The sequence below is a fragment of the Microcaecilia unicolor genome, chromosome 2 (assembly GCF_901765095.1).
Source record: "Microcaecilia unicolor chromosome 2, aMicUni1.1, whole genome shotgun sequence".
NCBI classification, from domain to species: Eukaryota; Metazoa; Chordata; class Amphibia; order Gymnophiona; family Siphonopidae; genus Microcaecilia; species Microcaecilia unicolor.
The window spans coordinates 17,474,064-17,498,590 of record NC_044032.1 but is presented as its reverse complement, the minus strand read 5'-3'; the positions used below and the strand labels follow the sequence as shown (position 1 = coordinate 17,498,590).

General features: G+C 42.1%; 1 protein-coding gene across 3 annotated transcripts in view; it reads left to right on the top strand.

Moving 5' to 3' along the window:
• UNC13B (unc-13 homolog B) overlaps window positions 1-24,527 on the top strand; it is a 763,085-nt gene that overhangs the window by 693,732 nt on the left and 44,826 nt on the right. For all 3 annotated transcript variants that reach the window (XM_030192818.1, XM_030192817.1, XM_030192819.1), the window contains 2 exons: window positions 5,536-5,688; window positions 17,531-17,654. In XM_030192818.1, coding sequence (XP_030048678.1) covers window positions 5,536-5,688; window positions 17,531-17,654 — 277 coding nt within the window. The remainder of the gene's footprint in view (window positions 1-5,535; window positions 5,689-17,530; window positions 17,655-24,527) is intronic.

The following is a 24,527-nucleotide window of genomic DNA, read 5'->3' as shown; positions in this document are numbered from 1 at the left end:
TTCAAACTTACCATTCATTTCTAAACTCACAGAATGGGTGGTTGCTGATCAATTAATGCAATTATTGGAAAATAGTAATGCTATCCACCCTAGCCAAATGGGCTTTCAACTCATCATAGTACAAAGACTGCCTTATTAGCCACCATCTTATACATTTACATTCATCTGGATAATCACAAAATTGTGGTTCTTGTTGCCTTAGATCTTTCATGGACCTTTGACATTGCTGGCTTTGCCATTCTCCCGTATAGACTCTCAGATATAGGAATTACAGAAACTGTATACTCCAGGTTCCAGTCATAATTATCCAGTAGGTCTAACATTGTACTATGGGGCAATATATGTTTATCATCATGTCACCTATTCTGTGGGGTTACCTAAGGCTCAGTTTTAGCACCTATATTATTCAATATTTGTTTATTTTTGGCTTTGGTAATTCAATCTTATACACTTTATCTATGCAGACAATATTCAAGTCTTAAGTACTTTGGTTCCTGCTGACACACAAAATATTTTTAATTTAAATTCAAAGCTGAATCTTATTTCTAGCTGGTGTATGGAGCACAAACATATTGAATCCTGCTAAGATGAGAGTCGTATTCCTGGAGCTAAATGTGTCGCTGCGTGGATGGTGCCAACGCAAACGCTTCAATTTCCTGGACCATGGGATGATTTTCCAAGAGCTACTGAGCAGCGATGGTGTCCATATCTCAAGGAAGGGACAAAGTGTCTTCAGTACCGGACTTGCTAATGTATTAAAGAGGACTTTAAATTTGCTGAGGATGGGTAAGAAATGTCCCAAAGTCATTAATTACTGTCAGGAAGGCAAGACACCAAATACCCTTATAGAAAGGGGAAAAAAGAGTAACGTCTGGAGAGCCTTGTATACAGTGCTTGTAGTATAGGAAATGAATGTCTAGATCTAGAGGCTGCAATGATAGAAGCCAACTTGGATTTAGTGGTGGTTCATGGAGAACCATGAGTGGGATATAGAGATAACTGGCTGTAATCTACTCAGGAAGGACAGGGTAGGAAAAAAGGGTGGAGTAGCATTATATGTTAAGAATAATATTAAAGTGACAGAACTGTAGGACGTATGGGTTAAGGAAGAAGAGCTGTGGGTTAAACAGAAAAGAGAAAAAGGAAAATATATTTACATTGGTGTAATATACAGGTCACCTTCACAGTCAGAAGAATTGGACAGAGACTTAATTGAAGACATCCACAAGATAGCTAGGAAAGGGGAAGTACTACTGATACATGATTCTAATATGCTGGACCTCGATTGGAACATCCCTGCTGCGGGATCATCTAGAAGCAAAGGGATCTTGGATTCTCTACAGGAAGAATTGTTTCTGCAATGTGTGATGGAACCAATGCGGAATAGAGCTATTCTAGACCTAGTGCTTACAAATGGAGACAATGTTTGTGATGATACGAAGGGAAATCATTTGGCATCTAGTGATCACTGAATGGTGGTGTTCAATATCAAGACAAAGGAGGGAGAGGGCTTATTCGAGATTGAAGGTCCTAGATTTCAAAAGAACTAACTTTGCCAAGATGGGGGACTTTCTCAAGGAAGAGTTAGTTGGATGGGAACAGCTGAAGGGAGTAGAACAGCAGTGGGCGAAACTGAAAGGAGCCATCTTAAAGGCAACAAACCTTTATGTTGTAACACTACATAAAACTAAGAGGAAAAGATGACCGCTCTGGTTCTCGAATGTAGTCGCTGAAAAGGTAAGGGAAAGAAGATTAGTTTTTGCACGTTACAAGAAGACTCAGAAAGAGGATGACAAGCTGAGATACTTGGATAAGCTAAGAGAAGCAGAAAAAGCTGTCAGGAAAGCGAAGAGACAAATGGAAGAAAAGATAGCTGACATGGTAAAATTGGGGGAGAAGACATGTTTCAGGTATATAAGTGACAGGAGGAAGTGCCACAGTAGCATTGTGAGGCTCAAAGTTGAGGGGGAGAAATATGTAGAAGCTGATAAGGATAAAGCTGAACTGCTTAACAATTACTTCTGTTCTGTGTTCACGGATGAAAGGCCTGGAGTAGGACCGCAGGAAACAAATGCTAATGCGGATGGATGTATGGTAGACTGGGATATATCCGAGGGTTCTCTAAGGAACTCAAAGATGTTCTGGTGGCTCCACTGTCAGATCTTGTCAATTCTTCCTTAGAGTCTGGAGTTGTCCCGGAGGACTGGAGAAGGGCGGATGTGGTCCCTCTGCACAAAAGTAAGAAAGAAGTTGGGAATTACAGACCTGTCAGTCTGACCTCGGTGCTAAGTAAACTAATGGAAACACTTCTAAAGCAGAGGATTGTGAGGTTTCTCAGAACAAATGGCCTGCAGGACCCGAGGCAGCATGGCTTCACTAGAGGCAGGTCCTGTCAGACGAATCTGATTGGTTTCTTTGACTGGGTGACCAAACAATTAGATGTGGGAGGGGCACTAGATGTGGTGTACTTGGATTTTAGCAAAGCCTTTGACACGGCTCCTCACAGGTGACTGATTAATAAACTGAATGCCCTCGGTATGGGACCTAATGGGTTAAAAACTGGTTAAAAGGGACGTCCAAGTTTCGATTTGTCAGGAAGTATTTTTTCACGGAGAGGGTGGTGGATGCTTGGAATGCCCTCCCGCGGGAGGTGGTGGAGATGAAAACGGTAACGGAATTCAAACATGCGTAGGATAAACATAAAGGAATCCTGTGCAGAAGGAAGGAATCCTCAGGAGCTTAGCCTAGAATGGGTGACAGAGCTGGTGGTTGGGAGGCGGGGCTAGTGCTGGGCAGACATATATGGTCTGTGCTGGGGCTGGTGGTTGGGCGGCGGGGATAGTGCTGGGCAGACATATACGGTCTGTGCCAGAGCCGGTGGTGGGAGGCAGGGATAGTGCTGGGCAGACTTATACGGTCTGCGCCAGAGCTGGTGGTGGGAGGCGGGGATAGTGCTGGGCAGACTTACACGGTCTGTGCCAGAGCCGGTGGTGGGAGGCAGGGATAGTGCTGGGCAGACTTATATGGTCTGTGCCAGAGCTGGTGGTGGGAGGCGGGGATAGTGCTGGGCTGACTTATACGGTCTGTGCCAGAGCTGGTGGTGGGAGGCGGGGATAGTGCTGGGCAGACTTATAGGGTCTGTGCCAGAGCTGGTGGTTGGGAGGCGGGGTTGGTGGTTGGGAGGCAGGGATAGGGCTGGTCAGACATATACGGTCTGTGCACTGAAGAGGACAGTACAAATAAAAAAGTAGCACATATGAATTTATCTTCTTGGGCAGACTGGATGGACCGTGCAGGTCTTTTTCTGCCATCATCTACTATATTACTATGTTGCTATGGTATGGGACCTAATGGGTTAAAAACTGGTTAAAAGAGACGTCCAAGTTTCGATTTGGACGTCCTTGCAAAACGGCGAAATCTAGGGGCGGGGAAACCCGTATTTTCAAAACAAGATGGATGTCCATCTTTCATTTCAAAAATACCGTCAAGGATGTCCAAATCCTTAAATTTCGCCGCCCCTAGATTTTGATGTCCCTAGACATGGACATTTCTGGTTTTCAGCAATTTTCGAAACCAAAGACATCCATGTCAGAAACGACCAAATGCAAACCATTTGGTTGTGGGAGGAGCCAGCATTTGTAGTGCACTGGTCCCCCTGACATGCCAGGACACCAATCAAGCACCCTAGGGGGCACTGCAGTGGACTTCATAAATTGTTCCCAGGAACATAGCTCCCTTACCTTGTGTGCTGAGCCCCCCAACCCCCCCCCCCCAAACACACTACCCCCAACTGTACACCACTACTATAGCCCTTACGGGTGAAGGGGGCGCCTAGATGTGGGTACAGTGGGTTTGTGGTGGGTTTTGGAGGGCTCGCTGTTTCCTCCACAAATGTAACAGGTGGGGGGGGATGGGGCTTGGTCCGTCTGTCTGAAGTGCACTGCACCCACTAGAACTGCTCCTGGAACCTGCATACTGCTGTCATGGACCTGAGTATGACATATGAGGCTGGCATGTAATATTTTGAAAGATGTTTTTTGAGGGTGGGAGAGGGTTAGCGACCACTGGGGGGGAGTAAGGGGAGGTCATCCCCGATGCCCTTCGGTCATCATCTGGTCAATTCGGGCACCTTGTGCCCTTGGTTTTTTTATTATGGGTCTAGGACGTCCAAGTGTTAGGCATGCGCAAGTCCCGCCTTTGCTACGCCTCCAACACGCCCCTTTGAACTTTGGCCGTCCTTGCGACGGAGTGCAGTTGGAGACATCCTAAATCGAGCTTCTATTATACCGATTTGGACGTCCCTGGGAGAAGGACGTCCATCTTCTGATTTATGTCAAAAGATGGACGTCCTTCTCTTTCGAAAATGAGCCCAAGAGTGTAATGGTAAATGGAGCTTGCTCTAAGGAAATAGATGTTATCAGTGGTGTACCACAGGGGTCAATCCTTGGGCCGGCTCTTTTTAACATCTTAGTGAGTGATATTGCAGAAGGGCTGTCTGGTAAGTTTGTCTCTTTACGGATGATACCAAACTCTGTAATAGGGTGGACACCCAGGAGGGTGTGGATGCCATGAAGAAGGATCTAGCGAAGCTTGAAGAATGGCCTGATAATTGGCAACTAAGATTTAATGCTAAGAAATGCAGGGTCATGCACTTGGATTACAAGAATCCAAGGGCACAATACAATATAGGGAGTGAAGTGCTTCTGTGTACAAAAGAAGAGCGGGACTTGGGGGTGAAACTCCTCAGTGGCACTAACAAATGAGAGAACGTAACACCATTGCATTAAGAGGAACACTATTTGCCAATTGTTAGTAGAATTCCAAGTAAAATTCTCATGTTAATTCATCGGATTTGTTATTCAGTATTACCACTGTGTCCCAGTATCAGACCTCCTATGATCTAAATGAGGCGTTATGCTCTGCTCATCAGCATTTACTGACTGTCCTATCCTGCTGACAGATATGCTATGAATGTATCTGCAGCTTCTTTAGTGTGGTGGCTCCTTCCCTGTGAAATGCCTTACCACTATATTTGCATTGAGTCCTCCTTATTTGTGAAATTCAAGAAGCATGTGAAAACCTATTTTTTGGAAGAAAAAAATCATACTGCCATTTATGCAGGATGAACTGGGACTGGAGAATGAGACTGGAATGCCCATCAGATGCCTTTCTTGATCCTACCCTTCTTTACCTATTTACTTGTATTGTGAACCCTCCTCCCCCCCCCCCCCCCCCCCCCTCCTTCTCTTCTTTTTTTTTTTTTTCTCCTCCTCCCTATCTGCTTAATTTAAGTTACTATTGTAAAACCACTTAGCTGGCCTGATGGTAGGTGGTATATCAACACTAAAATTAACTTGAACTTGAGTATCACTGTTATTCTACACATTATAAGGTAAGACTGGGCAAGAATTTTGTCAATCCAGTTGTCTCTTAAATAATATACAGATTAATAATGATTTGCTGGTTATTTATCTATTCCCTTATGACATGTTAGAAATACTTAAATGGTTAATGATTTTATTTTCAACTTTGTAGCTTTCAGTCTCGTATTGATGAGTGTGTCAAGCAGATGTCGGATATACTGAGTCATGTCAAAGGAACGGGAAATGTCCCAGCCAATGCCAGAAATACAGTAGCACAAGATGCAGACAATGTTCTTAGGCCCTTGATGGACTTCTTGGATGGAAAGTAAGTAATGGAGAAAAGCACCACAGTGTTCTGTTATTGATCCCGGTTTATAAGTTCTCTTAGGCTTCGTGGCTGACGTCATGATTGTTGCAGTTGTCTGGGTCTTTCCGCATCTGAGTAAGTGGACCTGACATTTCAGCCAACTGCAACAATCACTATCCTGGTTTGATTTGCTAGTAGCCACAATGAATATATTTATTTATTTATTTATTTTATTGCATTTGTATCCCACATTTTCCCACCTATTTGCGGGCTCAGTGTGGCTTACAGTACATTGTAATGATGGAAGTACAATTTGTTACAACACAATTATGGTTACATTTGGAGGAGTTAAGTTAGAACAAGGTCCAGGTATTGTTAAGGGGAGTAAAACAATGGAGAAAGACGATTGAACACTAGAAGAACAACGGATACTGGTAGGGCAACAGAACATTAGCAGGAGAACTTTCGGGCTTAATGTTTTTTACCTGTAAAATTTAGGTTTGTTTGTTGAAGTTACGGGGGATAGTAGTACTGAGGAGGATGTATTGCTGCATTGTTTACAGTGTGTGTGGACTTCATGTGTTTTGATCTTTTCGATAGACTTTTTCAAAGAGATAAGTCTTTAATAGTTTACGTAAGTCAGTTAATTAATAGTTATCTGTAACCTGGATCCCGCTGGAGTGGTGTATTAGTTTGACAACTCCAGTAGAGTATATAGGGGGCAGTTCCACAGCTGGACACCAAAGTTAGGTGAATTCTATAACAGTATCTGGGTGCCAAGATTCCATTATAGAATACTAGCATGAATTTGCATCTACAACATTTAGGTGCGCCCATCTATACCATGTCAACAGCAGGCATAAATGCATGTGCCTAAATGCAGCACTGAACTGTGTAACTTTACATGGTTAAGTAGGAGCCCTGCCTATGCCTCACCTATTTGTTCACCCTTTTGTATTTATGTGCTCAGCAAATTGTGCGCCTAAATTATAGAATAGCATTGTGCACGCACATAACACTTATGTATGTAAGTGTACACGTACCCATGTAAGCGCTAGTGTTTTCATAATGTAGCATGTCCCCACCCGTAACCTCCGCTCTCAGGACAAATCACTTCTATCTGTACCCTTCTCCACCACCGCTAACTCCAGACTCCGTCCCTTCTGCCTCGCATCACCTTATGCCTGGAACAGACTCCCCGAGCCCATACACCATGCGCCCTCCCTGCCCATCTTTGTCCTTACTCAAAACCCATCTCTTCTCCCTTGCTTTTGCCGCCTAACCACCTTCCCCATTCATGATACACTGACTACACTGACTACATAGTTTGTTACCTTTAGATTGTAAGCTCTCTTGAGCAGGGACTGTCCTTCCCCATGTTTTAACTTGTACAGCGCTGCGTAACCCTAGTAGCGCTATAGAAATGCTAAGTAGTAGTAGTAGTAGTTTTCATAATGTAGCATGCAAATGACACTTACATTTAGGGGCATAGTTATAAATGTGGGCCACCATTAAGACAGGTTATTTTACTACTAAAACTCATGCTATTTTATGCAGTGAGACCTAGTTACTAATAACCTGGGTTAACAGTAAAATAACCCATCTTAACAGTAGTACAAATTGATAATAGAATGAAGGGGATAGGATTTCTAAAAATCAATAAAAAGGGTTCTAGTGGGCAGGGGGAGGCCAAAGCCCCAAAGCTCTGACCATCTGATCACACTGGTAAAAATTTCACACTGCTCCACACTCATAGAAACATCAAAACATAATGGCGGATAAAGACCATACAGCCCATAGGAATGCATTGGTGTCTCTAACGTTTAGCGCGCGCCCAATTTTAGCGTGCGCTAAAAACGTGAACACGCCTTAGTAAAAGGGGGTCTTGGTTTGTTACCTGTGATATTGGTTTTAAGAGGTTTAAAAAACTATGTGCTCTCACATGTCATTGTCTTAACGTAAACATTTTATTTTTAGTTATCAGGTATTTTATTTACGTATGTGATGTTGTAATCTACTAGGAACTGTAGACTATGTGGAATATAAATGTTTTAAATGAATGCATAAATATATCCAGTTAAGGCATTTAATCATTAGATAGAAAGAGATCCTGATTTATAGCTATGAAAAAAAAAAAAAGATGAAACCACCACCTCGGGAGCACAGCAGGACTGTGGGGGTCCAGAGAGTGCTGGGTTGTGGGCAGGAGTGCACTGACCTAGGAAAGCCAACCACGTGATCAAGCATGCTGTCCAGCAAACACTGTACTGCCTGCAGGAACTAACAACTCAGCGTTCACCTGTTCAGTTCCCATTTTAATCATTCCTATTAAAAGACTCCATAATCTCTTATTTGTCCTGTCTGCCTGTCAAGCAGGGACTGTCTAATACATCTTTTATGTACTGCACTGCATACATCTAGTAGCACTATAAAAAAAATAAGCAGCAGCAGTAGTAATATCCCCAAAACTGCAATTGAGGGTAATTAGCACAATTGATATTACTATGAAGACGAAAAACAAAATTATTCAGCCATTACTTGGTGGGAATAAGTGGATAGAATTATAGTTAAATCATTCTCAATCCAAAATGAAATGTTGCTTCTGAGATATTTTTCTATATACTAACATATTAAAATACAGAGCATGCAAAAATGTGCAGTGCAGCAACCAGGCACTCTGGTAACCTACACTTTCCCTTTGAAAGCAGGCAGTCATTTTCTGGATGACAGTCTTTATTTTAGCAAGATTGTAATTTTGTGCCTAATGAAAGACAATGAATTATAGTCTACATTTCCTCTCTATAACGTTTGATGGAATACAGGAAACAGTGAAAATTTCCTTCAGTTAGTAGCTGTCCAGTCTGCCTTTCCATGCAAATGAAGGATTTGTATCTTTGCTTTAAAGATTCTACATAAAAGATTTTCAGCCCCTATTTCCTGCTTTCTCTTCCCTCCTTCCCAATTTCTAGCCTTCAGCAACCACCTAACCAGAAACTTATGAGAAAATTCCAAACAAAATCCCAAATAGATTTTAAAAAATGGAATAAAGCCCTGCAAAACACCAGAATGCAAGCTGTGCCTGCACATATCACAAGATCCTACATAAACCCACGTGAGAGAGGCATTCAAAATAAGGTTCACATTCATATTTCTCTGTTTCTGAGCGAGCCAGAAATGGCTGCAAGAAGGTTAACAGGGCCAGCAGAGAAAGCCTGCTAGCATTGCAGGGACTGCTTGTGGCATAGGTAAGCTTAAAAAACAGCCAGAGAGGAAGGAGGAAAGAGAGAGAAAATTGTCAGGTGGCGGAAGTATAGTTAATGCAAGATTTACATTTTTTAAATTGTGAGATTAATCATGATTAAACATTTTAATTGTCCAGCAGCCCTAGTAAATTTGTTTTAATATGGAGTGGGTGACAGAAGGGAATAGGAGACCGGGAAGGAGTGAGAGCAGAAATGAGAGAGTTAGATTGAGAGAAGAAGATGGAAAGTTGATATGTAGATAAAAAGTAAAAATAAGGAAGTGAGGAACTGGAGATTGAGAAAGCAGGTGAAACCTGAGTGGACGGAAATGCAGAAAAGAAAGAAAAGGAGGAAAGAGTTGAAAGGGAAAGATCAGTATGTCAGAGACAGGTGTGAGGGAATGGAAGAAGATAGAGAAGTTCTGAGAGAAGAGGACATTTCTCTGGGTGAGTGAACATTATTTTGTTCTGTGTTTTGGTAACTTAAAGATTGGGATTTAAAAGAGGAATTGTAGGTTATTGATAGAATTTAAAAAAATCAAACTTTATTAACTAGTCTTCATACCCTTTTTCTCATAGTTTTAAAACTTGAACTTTCTGACACAGCATTAACAGATAACCTGTTGAAGGTACAAGAAATATTAACTAGTTTTCATAGGTGGGCTGGTCGATACTGTGTATCTGGATTTTCAAAAGGCATTTGACAAAGTACCTCATGAAAGACTCCAGAGAAAATTGGAAAGTCATTGGCTGAGAGATAGTGTTCTATTGTGGATTAACAGGTTACACTAATCATTTTGTTTCTGTATAGCTCTACTAGATGTAGGCAGTACTGTACACATAATGCAGGTACTTTCTCTGTCCCTAGAGGGCTCACAATCTAAGTTTTTGCACTTGGGTCAATGGAGGGTTAAGTGACTTGCCCAGGGTCACAAGGAACTGCAGTGGAAATTGAACCCATGTTGCCAGGCTCAAAGCCCACTTCACTAGCCATTAGGCTACTCCTCCACTCCACTGGTTAAAAGATAGAAAACAGGGAGTAGGATTAAATGGTCAGTATTCTCAGTGGAGAAAGGTTGATAGTGGGGTTCCGCAGGGGTCTGTGCTGGGACTGCTGCTTTTTAACATATTTATAAATGTTCTAGAGATGGGAGTAACTATTGAGGCAATTAAATTTGCTGACAATACAAAGTTATTCAAAGTTGTTAAATCGTGAGAGGACCTTATGAGACTGGGAAACTGGGCATCCACATGACAGATGATGATTGCGCAAGTGCAAAGTGATGCATGTGGGAAAGAGGAACCTGAACTTATAACTATGTGATGCAAGGTTCCACATTAGGAGTCACTGATCAGGAAAAGAATCTAGGTGTCATTGTTGACGATATGTTGAAACCACCTGCTCAGTGTGCAGCGGCAGCAAAGAAAATGTTAGGTATTATTAAGAAAGGAATGGAAAACATATATAATGCCTTTATATTGCTCCATGGTGCGACCACACCTTGAATACTTTGTGCAATTCTGTTCACTGCATCTCAAAAAAGATATAGTGGAATTAGAAAAGGTACAGAGTGGGGTTTATAAAAGGTTTCAATGGCTTCCTGAAGGAAGTCCATAGACCATTATTAAATGAATTTGGGGAAAATCCACTGCTTAATTCTAGGATAAGCAGCATAAAATGTATTGTACTTTTTTGGGATCTTGGCAGGTATTTGTGACCTGGATTGGCCACTGTTAGAAACAGGATGCTGGGCTTGATGGACCTTCGATCTGCCCCAGTACGGCAATACTTAATGTACATATGTAAGGGTGACAAAAATGATAACGGAGATGGGACAACTTCCCTATGAGGGAAAGCTAAAGCAGCTAGGGCTCTTCAGCTTGGAGAAAAGATGGCTGAGGGAAGATATGATAGAGGTTTATAAAATAATGATTGGTGTGGAACTGATAGACGTGAAGCTCTTGTTTACTCTTTCCAAAAATACTAGGAATAGGGAGCAAGCAATGAAGCTACAAAGTAGTAAATTTAAAGCAAATCGTAGAAAATATTTCTTCACTCAATGTGTAATTAAACTCTGAAATTCGTTGCCAGAGAATGTGGTAAAAGCAGTTAGCTTAGTGGGGTTTAAAAACTGGATAGCTTCCTAAAAGAAAAGTCCATAAGCCATTATTAAGATGCACTTGGGAAAATCCAATGCTTATTTCTAGGATAAGCAGCATTACTACTACTACTACTATTTAGCATTTCTATAGCGCTACAAGGCATACGCAGCGCTGCACAAACATAGAAGAAAGACAGTCCCTGCTCAAAGAGCTTACAATCTAATAGACAAAAAATAAATAAAGTAATCAAATCAATTAATGTGAACGGGAAGGAAGAGAGGAGGGTAGGTGGAGGCGAGTGGTTACAAGTGGTTACGAGTCAAAAGCAATGTTAAAGAGGTGGGCTTTCAGTCTAGATTTAAAGGTGGCCAAGGATGGGGCAAGACGTAGGGGCTCAGGAAGTTTATTCCAGGCGTAGGGTGCAGCGAGACAGAAGGCATATCGTCAACAATGACACCTTCTGTATTGTACTGTTTTGGGATCTTGCCAGGTACTTGTGACCTGGACTGGCCACTGTTAGAAATAGGATACTGGGCTTGATGGACCTTCAGTCTGTCCAAGTATGGCAATGCTTATGTTCTCATGTAGAGAGGAGAAAGAACAAATTGGGCAGCAGCCATTAGAAAGAGTTAACAGAAGACAGAAAAGTAGTAGAGAGAAACTCACTCAGACCCACATGTTTGGAAAAATAAAATGTTATTTTGAATTTATTAACTGAATTATGTTAGCTTTGGAAAATGTATTTGTTATTGCTACACACCACTTTGAACTTAATGGGATATAGCGGTTTATAGATTTTGGAGAATAGAATAGAATGAAAATCGTGCAAGTCTTTGTATTCAGTACAAGAGGAAATACATTTCTTCTTTTTTTTTTCTCCAGTGTTGAGGTACATGCTGAGTTTGACATCTTAGGTTTCCTAATTCAGTTGTTTTCACATTTCAATTTCTAATTTGTGATCCGTATTTGGTGAGGGTCTATCCGTGCATAGGCACCAACATTTCAAAATTGAGGGTGCCAGATACTATACAAATTACTCCTCCCTTGATACAATGAAGGAATTTACTCAGTATTGGGAGTTTTCAGCACCCGCTGGCTCCTATGTGGTTGTGTTCTGCCTGTGACTGAGGTATAGTATTTTTGTTTGCATGTAGTTTATGTGGAAATCTATAGCAGTCCCACTGTTTTACTAATAGGGATATAGCGGTTTATAGATTTTGGAGAATAGAATAGAATGAAAATCGTGCAAGTCTTTGTATTCAGTACAAGAGGAAATACATTTCTTCTTTTATTTCTCCAGTGTTGAGATACATGCTGAGTTTGACATCTTAGGTTTCCTAATTCAATTGTTGTTTTCACATTTCAATTTCTAATTTGTGATCCGTTTTTCATTGCATGTGTGAATGACCCCAGTTCCAGGATGGGGCAGAGAGCAACTGAAGAGATTATGTGGAGATGATTGAGAACTGATAGGGATCTCTGCAGAAATTACCATGTTGTCAGGCTTCTTCCCTGGAAGCACTGGGTTTGTGAGCCCTTGGACCACTACCGTGGAGAAGCAGTGGCAGGCAAGCAGAGACGAAGCAAGGCTGGACGGGAACCCCGTACTAGAGTTCTGCACTGGAATACACAGGACTGGAATGCACCGGATGGGTGCGCACTGGCCTGGAACCCACTGGACTGGTACACACTGGAGTGGAGCCCACTGGACTGGAACACACAGGACCGGAACCCGCTGGACAGGAACACACTGGACCTAGGCTTCACCTACGCTTAGCCACCGTTCCCCGAGGGTTGAGCCCTCAGGTTCAGGCAGCCGGCAGGGCTTACAGGAAAAATGGAACTAGCAAGCAGGAACAACAGGAATCAGGATACAGAAGTGCCCCCAGGCACCTAGGCGAAAGCAAGGCAGACATGCAGGGAAAGTCCGGGTTCAGTCGGGGCAGGCAGCAAGTATTGGGGTTCAGGCAGCAGTTGGGTCAGGCAGCAGGCAGCAAGTATCGGGGTTCAGGCAGTAGTTGGGTCAGGCAGCAGGCAGAGAGTAGTCAGACTGAGGCAATGGTCAGGTCAAACAGCAAGCAGAGAATATCTGGGTACAGGCAGCAGTCAGGTCAGACAGCAGACAGAGATTAGTCAGATTCAGGCAATGGTCAGGTCAAGTAGCAAGACTATGGCGGGAGCTCCAGTAGCAAGGAGTACTGGCAGCGGACAGGACTAGGGCTGAAGCTCCAGAAGCAAAGGAAAAAACACACGGGAAAACCAGAAAGCTAAACACAAGAAACCTAGTAAAGCTGTACACAAGCTAACAAGAAAGCTATGCCCAAGCTAACTAGTCACACGCTAGGAACTCACACAACACAACACACAGGAGAACTAGTAAAGCTGTACACAAGCCAACAAGAAAAGCTATGCCCAAGCTACTAGTAACAAGCTAGAAACTCACACTGAACTGGACAAGGTAGCAGTGCACAGAGCACTCAACATACCAGGGACCTTAGACGATGCAAAGGCTGCAGTTTCTAAGTGATTAATAAAGCCATTCAACACCTGAGGAGCAGCTGCAGCCATCAGTAAGCAAGTACGGAGGCTGTCCAGGCACAAACAAGAGAGACAAGTCTGGCAGCCTGAAAGAACCGGACCGGACTAGGCTAAAGTCTGGAACGGGTAGGAACAGCAAGACAAACTATGGCAGCCACTGGCTCTGGCCACCAGCGGGTGAGAGGAGCACAAACCAAGGAGCATGCAGAGCACACACAGAAAATAGAGAGAATACCTAGGTACAGCACAGAGGAGCAAACAGAGCCAGGCAGGAGACAGAGGTAGAGCTAACTCAGGCAGCACCCCCAGGTGCAGTAGAGTGGAGTAATTAGAGCCATGCTGGAAGCAGCCAGCACACAGAAGGAAAACTACTCCAGAAAGGATAGGCAGAAGCCAGCTTAGAAGCTGGCCCCCAGAAATAAGGTAAGTCTGAGGGTGGTCATGGCCACAGACGTGACATGTGCTGTGATACCCTGGCTTCAAATAGAGGAGATTTAAGATAGAACTGAACTGGGACTTTGAACGCCATGGTATCATGTGGAAACTATGTTGTGCGCTATGCTGACCATCTGAACAAAAAACGCCCTGTATTGTACAGACCAAGTTGACAAGTTTTTGAACTGTTTTTCAAGTTTCTGTTATTAAAGCATGTTAAGTTTAGCACTGAGACTGCTGACAAATCTTTGATTGAGAGTGCCCAGAGAAAGAGTACCCTCGGCCTACCAGATTTATTCCAGCCCCAGCCTGTGCCCAGCTCAAGTGATCCAGCCAATAGCAGCCATGTGTGTTGCAGAAGGATTCTGTTTGTGTGACCCTGGTCCTAGGTGAGGTAGAGTGAAACACTGGGATGAGCTGAGCTGAGCCGGAGGTGAGCCCAGGGGTTACACAGGTATTAAGTGATTAGGATCAACATATGCTATTAGTTGCATGTCATCAGCAAAAAGCGGACACTACAGTAATACCTATAGATTGGATAAGCATAAGCTGAACCACCTACCCCTCTTTCAATGAGTGGTACTGGCATAAACAGACAACCTAACACTTAGATGAATTTTACTGTTTAAAACCAGGAGTACCTAAACAGATATATTGAGAGCATAAGAATAGCCATACTGTGTCAGACCAATGGGCCATCTAGCCCAGTATCCTGTTTCCAACAGTGGCAAATCCAGGTCACAAGTATCTGGCAGAAACCCAGTTGTTAGCAACATTCCATTCTACCAATCCTATGGCTAACAGTGGTTTCCTCCATGTCCATCTCAATAACAGACTATGAACATTTCCTCCAGGAACTTTTCCAAACCTTTTTTTAAACCCAGGTACACTAACCGCTGTTACCACATCCTCTGGCAGCGAGTTCCAGAGCTTAACTATTCATTGAGTGAAAAAATATTTCCTCCTATTTGTTTTAAAAGTATTTCCATGTAATTTCGAGTGTCCCCTGATCTTTGTACTTTTTGAAAAAGTGAAAAACCGATTCACTTTTACCCATTCTACTCCACTCATGTTATTATAGACCTCAATCATACTCCCCCCCCCCCCCCCCCCCCCCAGCTGTCTCTTTTCCAAGCTGAAGAGCTCTAACCTCTTTAGCCATTCCTCATACGGGAGGAGTTCCATTCCCTTTATCATTTTGGTCTTCTTTGAACCTTTTCTAATTCCGCTATATCTTTTTTGAGATATGGCGGCCAGAATTGAACCCAATACTGAAGGTGAGGTCGCACTATGGATCAATACAGAGGCATTATAATATTCTTGGTCTTATTTTGCATTCCTTTCCAAATAATTCCTAGCATCCTGTTGGTTTTTTTGGCCGCCGCTGCACACTAGCAGAAGATTTCAACGTGCTGTCTACAATGACACCTAGATCATTTTCTTGAGTGCTGACTCCTAAGGTATACCTTTAGCATCAGGTAACTATGATTTGGATTATTTTTCCCAATGTGCAACACTTTGTACATTAAATTTCATCTGCCATTTGGATGCCCAATCTTCCTGTTTCGTAAGGTTTTCATGCAATTTTTCACAATCCACATGTGTTTTGACAACTTTGAATAGTCTTGTGTCATCTGCAAACTTAATCACCTCACTCGTTTCCAGATCATTTATAAATATGTTAAATAGCACCAGTCCCAGTACAGATCCCTGCAACACTCCACTGTTCACCTTTCTCCACTGAGAAAAATGGCCATTTAGCCCTACCCTCTGTTTTCTGTCTAATACCAATTCCTATTCCAGAGAAGACATTGCCTCCTATCCCATGGGTTTTTAATTTTCTCAGGAGTCTCTTTTGAGTAACTTTGTCAAAAGCTTTCTGAAGCTCTAGATAACTACATCAACCGGTCACATTTATCACAAGTTAATTTACGCCTTCAAAGAAATGAAGCAAGTTGGTGAGGTGAGACTTCCCTTGGCTGAACCCATGCCAACTCTGTCCGTATGTTTCGTAATTTTATTCTTTATAATAGTTTCCACTATTCTGCCTGACACTGAAGCCAGGCTTACTGGTCTGTAATTCTCTGATCACCCCAGAACCATTTTTAATAATGAACATTACATTGGCCACCTTCCGATCTTCAGGTACTACGGACAATTTTAACGACAGGTACATCTCACTAACAGCACATCAGCAATTAGTCCAATAAAAAGATCTCCCCTACAACTTGTTTGTCGTTCTTCATTTCCACATAATTTTAAATGTAAATTCTGGCTGGACACCAAGTTGTCCTCCAAAAATTAATTAATTAGCCAACACTGATTTTTTTTGTAAAAGGCACAAGCGGTTAGGACTAGGTTCTATATAGTACGCCTAAAACATCAACGCCAAAATGACATTTTCCTAAGCATGTTTTATAAAGTACACCTTTGTATAGGCATACTTTATAAAATAAGCCTAAATCTCTGCTCGGGATATAAAATATGCCGGGCGCTGCTCCGCATGACTAAATTTAGTAGCGTGCAATTACGCCAAATAAAACTTGGTGTAAATCATGATGGCAAAATCATGCACAGACTGGATGTATTGTATAACAACGTGCATGGATTTTAGAAACGCCCATTCCACGACCATGCCCACTTTTCGACTTCATGACTTAGAATTTACACGCACCACGTTACAGAATATGCTTAGACCTGTACCTCCACTGCATAGAAATCTCTTTCCTGAATATTCATTGTGGGTATCCTGAAAACCTGACTGGCTGGGATGCCTCCAGGACCAGGTTTGGGAACCACTGGCTTAGACAGTTCTGCGTGTAAATTCTAATTAATGCTGATAATCGATTGTTAACATCCAGTTATCAACACTGATTAGCTTGTTAACCAATTAGCTTATGCGCATTGTTATGGAATACACTTTGATTTCTGCGTGAAATAGAATCCCGGGGTTAGTGTCGGATGGTGTCTGTCAATGCCTAGTGAAATTTTGTCTTGCTGTAGCTAGTGGTGGAGAGTATGATAGGGTGTTTTGGAAGACTGAATTTGCTTTCTATGAATGTAGGGGTGTACATGTTAGGGCCATTTGATTCAGGCATTTGAATACAATGCAGAAAACGTAAGTCCCCTGAGTAGCAAGAAACAATGGCTGCCTTCTCCCACTTGAAGATCTACAAAATTATGGGCAACGGGTGGGAGGAAGGCTCAGGCAGCCACTGTTTCTTGCTCCTCTGTTACAGGGAGAACAGGAAGGACCATCACTATTTCTTGCTGCTTGAAGCAGGTGGTAGGAGCATCATAGCACCTGTTAGGGCTGACCTAATGTGGCCGCTAATTCAGATCTGTAAACCCTGCTGTGACTCACATCGATTACCAACTGTAGTAAAACCTGCTGTTAAAAGTCAGTTTTATTAAAAGGCTTTTTATGCCTTTCAGTAAATTAGGCTTTAATTTGCTTCCTATTACCCTTGCTAAAATTATCTGCTAATGCCTCCCATCATCTTGTTAGGATCCCCTTTCTAACTTATCATGTTCTCTCTGCAGCTTGACTCTCTTTGCCACAGTATGTGAGAAAACGGTGCTGAAGCGAGTGCTGAAGGAGCTGTGGAGAGTAGTAATGAATACCATAGAAAAAATGATTGTGCTTCCACCTCTTACAGATCAAACGGTAAAATTGTTTATTTGTCTTACCATCTTTGTAAAGATCCCCTCACCAGTGTTCCAAAGCTAATGCCATCAATACTGGAATCTGTCCATTGTCATGGGTATTTCCTGTGAACTTTTATTTATTAAATTCTGCAAGTATAACAAGGCACTGCATCATTATATAATGTTCATTTTTGTATTAAATATTGTTTATAATGTGCTGCTTTCCAGATTAGAGGTTCAGATATCTATTTTATTTAAAACTTTATAAACCACCTCCCTAGAAAAGCCATCCAAAGCAGTGTATAACAAATAAACATTGGAAACACTGTAGCATAAAAACAATACAATACCTTTAAATAACTTTTCTAAGTCCACTACAAATAGATAAATGAACTAAACCACCCTCCTAGGAGACAAAAACTTGCAGTCTTGGGGGAGGGGGCCAACGTGGGCTTACTGCTCACTGAAAGGGAAATACTGCCGTGCTGGTAGGTCCCTCCCACAGTGCACACCATTTCCGGCGTTGCAAAAACATTTCAGTTTCTGTAGTGCCAGTGTGTACCCGATGGAAATCGAGCAGTGCTGCACGCTGCCTGGTTACCACTAGGTTAGTGCAGGAGCACATACCGCCACCTCAGTGGGTGGCAGTAAGTTCTTCACCCCCCCCTTCCCCAAAATAACTGCGCAGCAAGTTTTTCACTTGCCGCACGGCCATTTCTTAAAAAAAAAAAAAAGACCTACCTTTTACTCATGTGATAAAAGGCCTCGGTGCACGTCAAAAACATGCTCCAACCCCAGCACAGGCCCTTTTTGCTGCAGCTTGGTAAAAGGACTCCTAAGTTTGTACCTGAGGCAGTGGAGAGTTAAATGATTTGCCCAAGCTCACAAGAATCATCAGTGGGATTTGGACTCCAGTTTCTCTCTTTCTCTGCCCATCCTTCCATCCAGCATCTCCCGTCTTTCTCTCTCCCGTGTCTACCCTTGCATCTTTGTTCGCCACCCCCCACTGAAGCCACTGCTGCTGCTTTTCCAGACCAGCAGCAGTAATGGAAAAACAATTCAAAGCAGTCTCCTTGTGTGCACAGGTGTATTGTTGGCTGCCAGTCTCCTGTCCCCCTGACATCAACTTCTTGTTGTGGAGCAACTGCCTTATTTAGTTCTATGTAAATTAAAATCAGAAAGTAGCAATTCAGTGGTATGCATAGTTCTAAAACCATGTTGCAAATAATGCAGACAGTGAAAGGACTTCATAAAGATGTGACCTGTGACGCAACAAAAGATTCCATTAGCCTGGTAAACCAAGGTATGCTTTGCTGCACCTTCTGATTTCAGTATAGGTGTCGGAATGTTCTTTTCCAATTTCAAAGGAAAATTACTTTCCTTAAGTAATGTATTCAACAAAACTGTTGGCCAGCTGATATTCTCTAATGGTATATCTTTCAATAAATATGCTGGGCATTTATCTAATAAACACAATTTACCAGCCAAAGCTTTTAATTTTATATAAACATCTTTCTCTTGGATATCATAAAATGACAACCACAGCTGATCTACAGAAACACCATTATTCTCATCACTAGTACACCTTGTAGACAACAATTGCAGAAGTCCTAACTACAGGACGACTTAAGGGGGAGCTAAGGGTTCTTTTTCTATGCTGGGACTTTTGGCCATTGTTAACATGAACATTCTACTCAGACTCCCTCTACTTATTCCAGGTGCTTCCACTCTGCATTCCAAAATCTACGCTTGCCATTGGCAAAATATTCTCCATGGCTTCTTAGGGAGAGGTAGGAGGATTTGGCTGGTTGGAAGGGGGTTCTTTTCACACATAAAGACTTTGGAGGCTAGGGTGTACCAGATCTGCACAGCTATTATTTGGCGTCCCAACTTAGACATGTATGGAATTGGAGGAGGGACATAATCCAGAAACTTTATGTGCAAATAGAACAATGTGTCCAGCTGTCCTCTTCCTGGAGGGAAATATGGACAAAGATCACCAGATCCTGCAAAATCAATCGCTCAACTCCATCTTATGTTGCACTGAAGAACTGGTTTGCAGCCCTGGAGGTAGATATGCTGGCAATGGATTAGATTTTTGTAATAATAGATAACTTTGGTCTATAAAAGAGATAATTTTATAAGCTCTCTTTGCACATAAAAACAAGTTTCACGTGCATAAAAAGATTTTTATAAAATTACCCCACAGCTCCTGAGCTGGTGTAAATGTCCACGGCTTCAAGTTAGCCAATGGTTTCTGCTGCTTTCCACCTGCTGTTTTATAAAGAAACATAGGCCCTTTGCATATTTATAAATTTGACTAAAAATAGGCGCCGCCTTACCCTCTTAACGTAGCAAGCTGTTATAAAATTATACCCATACTTTTTACCTAAGATCTTTGCATCAATTTTCAAATAGAAAGTACATTTATTTATTTATTTATTTATTTGTTGCATTTGTATCCCACACTTTCCCACCTATTTGCAAGCTCAATGTGGCTTACAATTTTCCGTCATGGCTTACGCCATTCCAGAGTACAGATACAATTGGTATTAAGACTTTAAGACATTAAGACTTTCATTTTGAAAATTGCCATGGGGTTAGATTATTGGAGTTCACATCCATCACTTTTTTGAGAGCAGAGTTTTTCCTTAAAAAGTGTGTGAAAAGATTTGAGAAAGCAATGTATACATAATACTTTTTCTCCCTTGACCTAAATATGCTCCTGAGAAAGCCTCCTCTCAGTAGAACTAAAAGTATACACAGTGTAGAATAGCGCAAAAAGAGCAATTCTATAAGCTTAAGTGCCTAAGCGCTATTCTGTACCAGCATGCCTAGCTTATATGGTATGCATAATGTAAGGTGGCTTATCCATGGATGGAGCTCCACTTATATACATAACTTGTATAATAAGTTAGGCATGTCCCTATTGCATGTATGCGTCACAGGTAGCCCAGGTCTGTAAATGTTAGGAAGGCTGGTACCAGTTACACTAATCTTCCATAATGGAAACTGAATGCCCTGAAACCATTATAGGCTCCCATCCCACATCCTTGGGGCACTTATTTTGAGGATCTGGTTGTAGAATTGCCCCCAAAGACTCAGCCCTATTAAGCACGGGAAGTTTTCAGGTGGCTGAAAAATGTAGGTAAAACACTTTACCTGTGTAAGGGGTCCTTTTACTAAGGTGCACCGAAAAATGGCCTGCGCTGGTGTAGATGCGTGTATTGGATGCATGCAGGTCCATTTTTCAGCGCGCCTGTAAGAAAGGCCTTTTTGGGGCGGGGTGAAAATGGATGTGCAGCAAAATAAAACTTGGCACGCTTCCATTTTGGGCCTGAGACCTTACTAGCGTTAAAGTCTCACACGTTAACTGGGCGGTAATGGTGTACGCACGTACAGTGCTACTTAATCGCCCGGTTAGCACCATGCGCTGGAAATGAAATTAATGTCCGGGCCTCACAGTAGCCGGGCGGTAGTTCAAAATTGGCGCATGTAGGTTTGCATACGTGCCTACACAGCTTAGTAAAAGGGCCCCTTAATTATTTTGAAAATTGCCTTCACATTGTTATATGGCCAGATCATTATTATGTTCTCAGGGGTCCTTTTACTAAGATGCACCGGAAAATGGCCTGCGCTGTTGTAGGTGCATGTATTGGACGCGCGCAGGTCCATTTTTCAGCACGCCTGCAAAAAAGGCATTTTTGGACGAAAATGGACGTGTGGTAAAAAAAAAATTGTCGGACATCCATTTTGTACCTGAGACCTTACGGCCAGTTAGTGTTAGTAGTGGACGCACATAAAATATGAAATTACCGGCCGGACCACACAGTAGCCAAGGCAGTGGTTCTGAATTAGTGTACGTTGGCATGCGTAGGTGCCTACGCAGCTTAGTAAAAGGGCCCTTCACTTTGTATTTTAAACCTCTTTATTTGTTTCTTCAAACATGGTAAGGGCAACAGATGTAACTTGAAACAGGCAAAATATGTATTTTCTTCTTAGATGCTATAATGTGAAAAATGCTGAAAACTACTAAAATTTTGAGAGTAAAAACTTACTATTGTAGGGCTTACCTATACTATCTTTAACAAGACAGAAATAATAAATGCTTTGGGAAGGAGAACAGGTTGATAGGAACAGGTTACTAACTTTCATCTGAAAAAGTCTTTTGGATTTATCTTTGATACAGAAATGTAAGGTTCTGATTTCATGTTTTCCAGAAAAAGGGCACAACCCTGAGAGATTTCACCAGGCCTTTTGGTCTGATCACTCTCTGATGACAATACATGGCATGGAATAGTATTATCAATGCAATAATAGACTTCAAAATTAATAGTATTTTATTCAAGACTGCTTCCTCCACTCTGTATCTTCGAATATCTTTGTCCCACAATTCTTTTGTTTAATATTTCTATAATTGGGTTTTTTATGTTGAAAGGGCTGCTGTGTTGAATAGATCAATGAAACAAAATCCGACTTTAATATATTTTAAACTGTATTACTTAGCAGAATAGGGAAATTATACAGGGATATAAAAACTTTTGGAAGGCAAAGTATGCACTTTGTCTGCTAAAATTTACTTCCCTGAATGTGTTTGATTTAAGTGAGTTAGGGGCTCAATTTCAAAAGAGCAAAATGTCCAAAAAGTGGCATAAAGCCACATTTGGACATTTTTCTCACAAAAATGTTCAAATTGGTATTTTCAAAACCATATTTTAAATGTTTTTCTATGAAGTCCATCAAAAGTGTGTTCAAATCACAAAGGGGGCATGTATTTTTTTTTTTTTTTTTGGGGGGGGGGGGGGGGGGTTCAGAGGTGGGATTAGGGCATGCCTAACACTTGGAAATTTTACAGCCATAATAGAACAAAACAAAAATGTCCAGGACTAAAACCAAGACGTTTTGGTCTAGACCTGTTTTTAGAACAAGGCACAAAAAGGTGCCCTAAATGACCAGATGACCACTGGGGGAGTAAAGGGAGGTCATCCCCGATTCTCTCCGGTGGTCATCTGGTCAGTTTGGGCACCTTTTTGTGCCTTATTCATTAAATAAAACACGTCCGGGTGAAGATGTCCAAGTGTTCGCCAGGGACGTCCTTGTTTTTTTCAATTATGGGTCAAAGACGTCCCGAGTGTTAGGCACGCCCAAGTCCCGCCTTTGCTACGCCTCCAACACACCCCTTTGAACTTTGGACGTCCTTGCGACAGACTGCAGTTGTAGACGTCCAAAATCGGGTTTTGATTATACCAATTTGGACATCTCTGGGAGAAGATCATCCATCTTCCGATTTATGTCAAAAGAGGGCCGTCCTTCTCTTTTAAAAATGAGCCCATAAGTGTCCTCCTTGCCTTGGACAGACCTGACGGAGGATGTGGCAGAGACGTTGGGGGAGGCATATATTCTTGACTCAGAACAGCATATACCATTGGCTTACCACCACCAATATTTAAAGGATTCTACCCCGGATATAGACTATGCAATTTTGGCTAGGCGGTGGTCAGTGGATTTGCAATGCACATTAACAGCAGAAAGGCTTCAAGCCTACATATCAAGTTTGCATGCTATGCCAGTCTCTATGGTGCATCAGGAATTACTGTGTACATTTGTGCTGAGACTACATATATCCCCATATCGTGCACACAAAGCTACAGTAAGTGACACAGCGGGTTGCAAAAAGTATGGCATTTCTCTAAAAACGTTTGGTCATATGTTTTGGCACTATCTGGTTGTAGCCTGTTTTTGGAGGGAGTTTTTGCAGGCTGTGGAGAACTACTGGGGATGCACAATAAGACAAGATCCACAAATGCTTTTTGGCAGCTCTACATATTCTAAAGTCTGCCTGCCTGGTCTCAAACTATTTATTCAGCAAGTATTGTTATTTGGACTAAAAGCAATTTTGACAATGTGGTTGGCAGCTACAGGTCCTACAATACAACATTGGAGTTCATTACTGTTGGTGTAGCTGCAGTTAGAGAGACAGAGGATAACAACGTTGGAAAACAGACTAGGCTGCAAATTTCAAGAGACTTGGGAGCCATTTTGGCTCGCATTAACAGCAGCGGCCCGCAGCTATTTCTTAAACTTGTGACTTTGGGTTTGTAGTGGTTGGAAGACACAGGGAGCAGGGAAGCTTGGGGGGGCTAGGTTGGGAAGCAGGAACGGGTATAATCTATATTGGTTCTATGTGTCTGATAGGGTACTGACTGGTATGGAGTATTAGTATGTTCTTTGCAGTTATGTTGAAACTCTAATAAAAATGATCTAAACATAAATGATCTGGAAAATGGAACGACAAGTGAAGTGATTACATTTGCAGATGACACAAAACTATTCAAAGTTGTGAAAAATTGCAGGAAGACCTTAGGAAACTGGAAGACTGGGCATCCAAATGGCAGATGAAATGTAATGTGGATAAATGCAAAATTATGCACATTGGGAAGAATAATCTGAATCATGGTTACCTGACACTAAGGTCCACCATAGGAGTCAGCATCTGCCTAGTGCAGCGGCGGCCAAAAAAGCAAACAGGATGCTAGGAATTATTAGAAAAGGGATGCAAAATAAGAGAAGAATATTATAATGCCTCTGTACTGCTCCTTGATGCAACCTCACCTTGAGTATTGCATTTAGTTCTGGTTGTCGTATCTCAAAAAAAGAGATAGTGGAATTAGGAAAGCTTCAAAGAAGAGCGACCAAAATGATAAAGGGGATGGAACTCCACCCATATGAGGAAAGGCTAAAGGGGTTAGGACTTTTCAGCTTGGAAAAGAGACGGCAGCATCTTTCCTTTTCTCCCTCCCCTCCCATGCCCAACAATTTTTGCTTCCCCCCCCCCCCCCCCCCCCCCCGGCCGTGCAGTATCAGGAAGCATCACAGCACCTTTCAACAGGTC